This window comes from Oryctolagus cuniculus, chromosome 6 (assembly GCF_964237555.1).
Source record: "Oryctolagus cuniculus chromosome 6, mOryCun1.1, whole genome shotgun sequence".
NCBI classification, from domain to species: Eukaryota; Metazoa; Chordata; class Mammalia; order Lagomorpha; family Leporidae; genus Oryctolagus; species Oryctolagus cuniculus.
The window spans coordinates 28,973,726-28,982,569 of NC_091437.1; the positions used below are offsets into that span (position 1 = coordinate 28,973,726).

At 47.9% G+C, this 8,844-nt stretch overlaps 1 protein-coding gene across 15 annotated transcripts in view; it reads left to right on the forward strand.

Moving 5' to 3' along the window:
- Nucleotides 1-8,844, forward strand: part of LOC100353508 (protocadherin gamma-C4) — a 191,400-nt gene that overhangs the window by 107,911 nt on the left and 74,645 nt on the right. Inside the window, exon 1 of one of the 15 annotated variants that reach the window (XM_017341133.3) lies at nucleotides 1,405-5,766. The exons of the other annotated variants lie outside the window; for them this stretch is intronic. Coding sequence (XP_017196622.3) covers nucleotides 3,352-5,766 — 2,415 coding nt within the window. The 5' untranslated portion in view covers nucleotides 1,405-3,351. Of the gene's footprint in view, nucleotides 1-1,404; nucleotides 5,767-8,844 lie in introns of those variants that run through there. 15 annotated transcript variants of the gene reach the window in all.

The following is an 8,844-nucleotide window of genomic DNA, read 5'->3' on the forward strand; positions in this document are numbered from 1 at the left end:
CAGGGACAGTGATCGCTCTCTTCAAAACACATGATAAAGATTCTGGAGAAAACGGACAGGTCACATGCTTCATAAAAGAAAAAGTTCCTTTTCGAATCGAATCTTCTGCCAGTAATTACTACAAGTTAGTAACAGATGGCACCCTGGACCGGGAGCAGACCTCGGAGTACAACGTCACCATCATCGCCACCGACGGGGGCCAACCGCCCCTCTCCTCCAGCTCCACCGTCACCCTGCGCATCGGAGACGTCAACGACAACGCTCCGGTTTTCCACCAGGCCGCCTACGTGGTCCACGTGCCCGAGAACAACCCCCCGGGAGCCTCCATCGCGCAGGTCAGCGCCTCCGACCCCGACGTGGGCCCCAACGGCCAGGTGTCCTACTCCATCGTGGCCAGCGACCTGGAGCCGCGCGCGCTGTCGTCCTACGTGTCGGTGAGCGCGCACAGCGGCGTGGTGTTCGCGCAGCGCGCCTTCGACCACGAGCAGCTGCGCGCCCTGGAGCTGACGCTGCAGGCCCGCGACCAGGGCTCGCCCGCACTGCGCGCCAACGTGAGCCTGCGCGTGCTGGTGGGCGACCGCAACGACAACGCGCCGCGGGTGCTGTACCCGGCGCTGGGGCCCGACGGCTCGGCGCTCTTCGACACGGTGCCGCGCGCCGCCGAGCCCGGCTACCTGGTCACCAAGGTGGTGGCGGTGGACGCCGACTCTGGGCACAACGCCTGGCTGTCCTACCACGTGCTGCAGGCCAGCGAGCCCGGGCTCTTCAGCCTGGGGCTGCGCACGGGCGAGGTGCGCACGGCGCGCGCCTTGGGCGACAGGGACGCGGCGCGCCAGCGCCTGCTGGTCGCGGTGCGCGATGGCGGCCAGCCGCCGCTCTCGGCCACCGCCACCCTGCTCTTGGTGTTTGCGGATAGCTTGCAAGAGGCGCTGCCCGACCTCACGGATCGTCCGGTGCTCTCTGACCCTCAGGCCGAGCTGCAGTTCTACCTGGTGGTGGCCTTGGCGGCCATCTCTGTGCTCTTCCTGCTGGCGGTGATCCTGGCCATCGGCCTGCGCCTGCGACACTCGTCCAGCCCCGCCGCCTGGGGCTGCTTCCAGCCCGCTCTCTGTTCTAAGACTAGACCAAGTGGTTCTCTCAACTACAATGAGGGGACTTTGCCTTATTCCTACAATCTGTACGTTGCTTCTGATTCTCGAAAAACAAGGTTTGATTTTCTCACCATGACTCCAGAAATGGTTCCCCCACAAGATCTTTCTAATGAAGCTTCCTTAGTAATTAGTGTCAATGAGGAGAATAACAAGATAAGCTCTGACGCTGTTGCTCCTGCTCAGGTGAGTTTCGTTAAAAAATGGTTTGGATTAATTTTCAAACCAATATTTTGGCAAGAAAATTTTAAAACATACTATTGCTTCCACTTTGCTGCTGCTCTCTCGCTCACTCTCACTTTCGGTATTTTTTCCCTTCTCCTTGGGCCAGTAACTAGTGTTAGCCTTAAGGTATTCTGGACTATTTTGACAGTTTCGCCTGAGCTATTCTTTATCCACGTACACCAACCAAACAAAAAACCTACTATGAGAAGTGTTATGATGCTGCTGCCATTCAAATATTTTTAATTAAACAGTAATTTTTTTCTTTCTATGGTGTTCTTTGGGAGATAAATATTTTAAATATATGACTTTATTAAAATACATTGAGAGGTAATTCAGGAGAATGGTCTTTTTAAAATAATGATCTGGCAATGACTTGATAATATTTAAGGTAACTGAAAAGGTAATCTTGGAATCGCACCATGTAGATGAATTTTGTGTCTGATCTTTTCTCACAGCTACCTGTAGATTTCCTTCCAGTTTTAAAGGTATCGTTTTGTTTTACGCATATGAAACGTGCTTATCTTCAGAATTTAAATATTTATATTCATGAACGTACAGTAGATAGTTATCACAGAGATAATTTTTCTCTCTGTTTTGATGGGCTTCCAAATGTATTAATAGTAAACCTCAAAAGTTGGAATTCAGTTAATTACACAGGAAAATGTAAATGTATCCTATTCTTCAGATTGTTCTTTCTCTTTAACTCTTCCCCAACACTAAACATTATTTCAAAATATACTATACTAGTAGAATTGTGGAAGTACTACCATTATTTGCAGTCAATACAAGTTGTAATACTTCCATTTTATTCTTTTTAAAAAAATTTATTATTTATTTGAAAGAGTTACAGAGAGGCAGAGGCAGAGAGAGAAGGAGATAGAGAGGTCTTCCATCCGCTGGTTACTTCCGGAATGGCTGCAGCAACCAGAGCTGAGCTGACCAAAGCCAGAAGCCAAGTCTCCCACAAGGGTGCAGAGGCCCAAACACTTGGGCCATCTTCTACTGCTTTCCCAGGCCATAGCAGAGAGCTGGATTGGAAGAGGAGCAGCTAGGACTCAAACCAGCACCCATATGGGATGTCGGCACTGCAGGTGGCAGCTTTATCCACTAGGCCAGAGCACCGGCCCCTTCCATTTTATTCTAAAAATATTAATGTGTCTTCTTCATTCATGTCTTGTCAGGTGTGATTCTCATAATGTGCACAATCACATTTCTCATTTTTAGATTTCCATATCATGAAAATTTTAAGTGTTAAATGTCAATCACTAGTTAAAATAATTCTTCCACTTGGAAAATCTATTGAAGAATCTATTATGGAAAATGTTGCCTCACATTATAGCTGAATCAAAAATTTTAAATAATTTTTATATGATTTCTCAAAATGGGAAACTCCTAGGGAGATGGTGCTCATTATAGGTGTGCTGAGGGACAGAGTGATAAAGCAGGTGCACCAAAATTACTGTTTTTAAAAACTTCAAACTGGTTTAAAAGCTCATTGGAAAATTCAGAAAACACAGGCAACTACAGAGAAGAATCGGAAGAAAAGTGGCTCTATATGGAAAGTTCTAGAGAAATAAAAAGAAACTCGCTAAGTTTCTGCTAACACAAATGCTATTGGCTTAGTCAACCCGTCTTCCGTCCCTATTTGAAGAACAGTAGGTGGAGCTATTTAAGGTATAAAAACCCAAAAATCCTTTCCCGGGAATTCAAGATTGTGTAGTAATTGGTTAGGACTCTGAGCGCCGCTGTTCACCAATCCGAGAGAGAAGGCGCGCAGATCTGCCGCCTTGCATGCGCCTAAAGCACAAAGCACGAATAGATGAAAGCGAACCATCTCAGAGCGGAGACTGACTCCAGGAGCCCGACCGGGGAGCCCCTCTTGACCCCCCAGGGGTCCGATTCCAGGCACGGCTGAAGAACCGATCCTGACTTCGGCGGTCAAGAGCAAAACTGGAAATAATCCTCCAAGAAAGCGACAATGATTCCGCCGCTACTGCACCAGAGCTGCAAAGGGCTGGTCCTGCTGGGAGTCCTCCTGGGGATCCTGTGGGAAACCGGATGCACCCAGATACGCTATTCAGTTCCCGAGGAGCTGGAGAAAGGCTCGTTCGTGGGCAACCTCTCCAAGGACCTGGGGCTGGAGCCGCGGGAGCTGGCGCAGCGCGGAGTCCGCATCGTGTCCCGAGGTAGGACGCAGCTGTTCGCGCTGAACGCGCGCAGCGGCGGCTTGGTCACCGCAGGCCGGATAGACCGGGAGGAGCTCTGTATGGGGGCCATCAAGTGTCAGCTAAACCTAGAGATTCTGATGGAGGACAGAGCGAAGATATACGGGGTGGAAGTAGAAGTGAGGGACATTAACGACAATGCCCCCTACTTCCGTGAAAGTGAATTAGAAATAAAAATGAGCGAAAATGCAGCCACTGGGATGCGGTTCCCCCTTCCCCACGCTTGGGATCCGGATATCGGGAAGAACTCTCTCCAGAGCTACGAGCTCAGCGCCAACACTCACTTCTCCCTGGACACGCAGAACGGAGCGGACGGTAACAAGTACCCGGAGCTGGTGCTGGAGCGAGCCCTGGACCGCGAAGAGAAGGCCGCTCACCTCCTGGTGCTCACTGCGCGCGACGGGGGCGAGCCGGCGCGCTCCGGCACCGCGCGCATTCGCGTGGTGGTCGTTGACGTCAACGACAACGCGCCGGCGTTCGCGCGGCCCGAGTACCACGTGAGCGTGGCGGAGAACGTGGCTGTGGGCACTCAGCTGCTGCTGGTCAACGCCACGGACCCGGACGAAGGCGCCAACGCGGAAGTGCTGTACTCCTTCCGCTACGTGGACGACAGGGCGGCCCGAGTCTTCCAGCTGGACAGTCGTTTGGGGACGATATCCACTGTCGGGGAGCTGGACCACGAGGAGTCGGGTTTCTACGAGATGGAAGTGCAAGCGATGGACCACGCAGGGTATTCCGCACGAGCCAAGGTGCGGATCACAGTGCTGGACGTGAACGACAACGCCCCTGAAGTCGTCGTCACCTCCCTCGCCAGCTCCGTTCCCGAAAACTCCCCCAGAGGGACCTTAATAGCCCTTTTAAATGTAAATGATCAGGACTCCGGGGAAAACGGACTGGTGACCTGTTTCATCCCAGGGAACCTGCCCTTTAAATTAGACAAATCTTACGGAAATTACTATAGTTTAGTTACAGACGCGGTCTTAGACCGGGAACAGGTTCCGAGCTACAACATCACCGTGACCGCCACCGACCGGGGAAGTCCGCCCCTGTCCACGGAAACGCACATCGCCCTGGAGGTGGCAGACACCAATGACAACCCGCCCGCCTTCCCTCAGGACTCCTACTCCGCCCACGTCCCAGAGAACAACCCCAGAGGGGCCTCCCTGGTCTCCGTGACCGCCCGAGACCCCGACTGTGATGAAAACGCCCAGATCACGTATTCCCTGGCCGAAAAAACCCCGCAGGGGGTACCCGTGTCCTCCTACGTCTCCATCAACTCGGACACCGGCGTCCTGTACGCCCTGCACTCCTTCGACTACGAGCAGTTCCGAGACCTGCAGCTGCAAGTGGTGGCGCGCGACAGCGGGGACCCGCCGCTCAGCAGCAACGTGTCACTGACCCTGTTCGTGGTGGACCAGAACGACAACGCCCCCGAGATCCTGTACCCCACCCTCCCCACCGACGGCTCCACAGGCGTGGAGCTGGCGCCCCGCGCCGCAGAACCCGGATACCTGGTGACCAAGGTGGTGGCGGTGGACAGAGACTCAGGCCAGAACGCCTGGCTGTCCTACCGCCTGCTCAAGGCCAGCGAGCCGGGGCTGTTCTCCGTGGGGCTGCACACGGGCGAGGTGCGCACGGCGCGCGGCCTGCTGGACAGAGACGCGCTCAAGCAGAGCCTCGTGGTGGCCGTCCAGGACCACGGCCAGCCCCCGCTCTCGGCCACCGTCACGCTCACCGTGGCCGTGGCCGACAGCATCCCCGACGTGCTGGCGGACCTAGGCAGTCTCGAGTCTCCCACCCATTCTGAAACCTCGAGCCTCACGCTGTACCTGGTGGTGGCGGTGGCCACGGTTTCCTGCGTCTTCCTGGCCTTCGTCATCGTGCTGCTGGCGCTCAGGCTGCGGCGCTGGCACAAGTCACACTTGCTCCAGGCTGTGGGTGGTGGGTTGACGGACCCGCACTTTGTGGGCGTGGACGGGGTGCGCGCCTTCCTGCAGACCTATTCCCACGAGGTGTCCCTTACTGCAGATTCAAGGAAGAGCCATATTATCTTCCCGCAGCCCAACTACGCGGACACGCTCCTCAGCCAGGGGAGCTGTGGGAAAAGCGAGCCTCTATTGCTGTCAGGTGATCCCATGCTTTCTAAAGACAATCGCGCCTCACTTCAGGTGAGTCCAGGTCAAATGTTCTCTGGGAATGCAGTGAAATAACCCTTAGGATAGGTAATTCGTGTCTATCTGAAATGTATAAAGGAGGTGCCAACAAATATGTAGGTGGTAGAAACCAACAGCTGCCTGCTCACCTTCCCTCATGCTTGCTTTTAGCAGTTTATATCTAATAGATTGTTTATGGACAGCTCGTGAAGCACTTTATTAATAGTCCATACGGCCTTCTAATTTAATTTACCAACTCTAATACTCTTCCTGCTTTTATTTTTTTCCCGTTGACCGTGCAGCATTTTTCTTGTGGAGCATCTGATACCAATTTGTCCGTTAAGAACACAGGTTCTTATCGAGGGGTGGAATCTAACTGAATGGGAAGCATAAAGGGAAAAGATTAGTAGATTTCTATAGAGTGGCTTTTAACTACAATTGAAATCATAAAGTGCATTTAATTTCTTTTAAAGTGCAGTAATTTTTTCTGGCCATAGGGGATGCATACATTCATCGTTTTCAGAGTCCTGATTCATTTCTTGGTTTTAAATCATTCACACACTTACTAATATGATAAGTTTATTTCTTACACATCTGGGACTTTCTCACTGAAATATATAGTGCAGAAGTTTTCATGTGAAAACCTAAAAGATTATTTTTCCATCTTATTGCACATTTTAGTAAAATAATGTGTCACCAAGATAGACATTTATTTTGCCCATTTTATCTTCACTGGTGTTGTTAATGATGACTTTGTAAAAAAAAAAATCAGAATTAACAAAATGGGTTTGGGGCCCAGTTTTATTATTGTGGAAAATTTGCAGTAATTTTTTCTACTTCCTACATGAAATTTCCCATAACTTTTACAAACATGGAAAATGTATAAATGCTAACTGTGTCCTGAGAATCTTAGGCTTAATGCAGAGTGTTTCACAGAACTCGAATGCCAGCATAGATCACTGTTGGGAAAACATTGCCTGGTTGCTTTTGGTCATTCTGTAAAGGGGCAGGGAACCATAACATCCAAATTATTTTTCCTTCTTTATTTGTTACCTATCTTCTTTCAGAAATATGATAGTTAAAGCCCAGACTTATGAAAGAGATTGGAAGCCACCTAGAGGGAGGATGTAATCAAATAGCTCTCAAGTAAGGCGGTTACTGATGTCAGTTATACTACATGACAAGCAGGACCTACGTATACCTGTACTGTGTGGTTCTACTTGTGTGCCTTTTAAACAGGAAGCCCTTGAGCTTATCTAAAAGTACAAAACTTGTATTTTCTAAGTAATACAGAGCAGGGATTCTCTCCTGTCATGTAGAAGTGATCAAAGTGTTTATCATATGGCCAGGTTTCAAATGGTAATCAGTGAATGATGTAACTGAAAAACTGAAATCATTTGGGAAGCTAAACATGGTCTAATTGTGGTCTCTGTTCACCTAACTTGATTTGGGGAAAAATCATTGAGAGCTACGGCTTAGAGTGAACCTCAGATATCACTTATCTCAACCACACTTCCAGTTTCAGTTGTATAGGCTTCATTAAAAAGTAGTTCAATGAGTGAATGAATCAGCAAATGAATGTGCTCTGGGGATTGCCTGTTACCAATATTTTGGGTTTTCAGAGGTGGTATCCTAGAAGGACAGCAGCTTTGCAATTAGGTCACTTCCTAACTGTGTCACCTTTGACAAGTTAATCTATTTGAGCCTCAACATAATAGAGAAAATACCTAATTAGAAGATTCTGGTAGGGATTAAGGACACTTGCAAGTCATAGGGTTCATAGGATGTAGTTCATGAAGTGTAGCCTTTTTTTATGGTGGACAAGGGGAAAAAACAATAACGCATGCTTTCAATGCCAGCATTGTTGATATTCTGTTTGGAAATAATGAGTGTGTGTTTGTCTCTGATGACCTGTAGGTAGAAACAAAACTGTTCTAAAAGCTTTTGGGAAGCTATTTTAAAAATCTTAAGTGTCTCAACATGTTCTTAGATAAGAAGCTGCAGTTTTAGGCCACAAAAGGTGGGAAAAGATAGTTGGGTATTTGATAATTTTGTGATAGTTTTTTTCTGACTAATGTGATATAAACAAGGGTCCTGTGAAACTTCTTATTTTAAAAGAGAAGACTCTTACAGTGTGACTGTGGATAATTTCACTAGAAAATGGATCACCCAAACCTGAAGACTGGAGTTATTTATTTTTGGCCATATAAGAATTGAAGTTGGGGTGATTGTTTGGCCTAGTGGTTAAGATGCTGGATTAAGACACTCACAACTGTACCAGGGTGCCTGGGTTAGATGTCCAACTTCAGATTCCAGATTATTGTCAGTGCAGACCCTGGGAGGCAGCCGGGTCTCTGCTACCCATGTAGGAGACCTATATGGGATGGAGTTCTTGGTGGTTGTGAATGTTTGCAAAGTAGACCAACAAATGGGAGATACCTCTCTTTCTCTCTCTCTCGACTTTAAAAATACTGATGATAAAAGATGGTCTTTGGCAAAAATAACTGGAAAAATTGTCTCAAGGAGTATGAGGTTTCTGAATACCATATGGGAAATCTGGTTTGGGAAAGTGTGCAGAAATTGTCAAACAAAATAAGTTATTGATATGTAAAAGAAGCTGGTAGCATTATAATTTCTACTAGAGAAATCATACAAAGATCTATTTGTAATATGATTGAAGGCAAATATATTTTCTTAGTTCATTAAGTCTCTGAAGCATTTTACATAGTGGTTTGCACACCTAGAAAAAATGCTTGAGTTCAATGATAGAAAATAGTTTCTTGGAAAAATAGAATCATAATGCAAATCCAATCATTTTATATATGCTTTCCCCTCTATATCAAACACCCAATAAGGGATTACCCTCTGATCTATGTTACAAAGCTAATGACCTGGGCATTGGTTAAATTATCAAAATAAGTGCCACAATCTATAAGATTTCCATATTGTGAAACCTCATAGAAGCTTCCTGTGTGTATTCAGATGAAGGTTCCACCATCAGTTCATCTTGAGACTGTATTACATGAGAAAAGTAAAGCCTGAGGTAGGAAGAGTTTTAGCTTAAACATACTCAGAGTCAAGAAGAAATTTTTA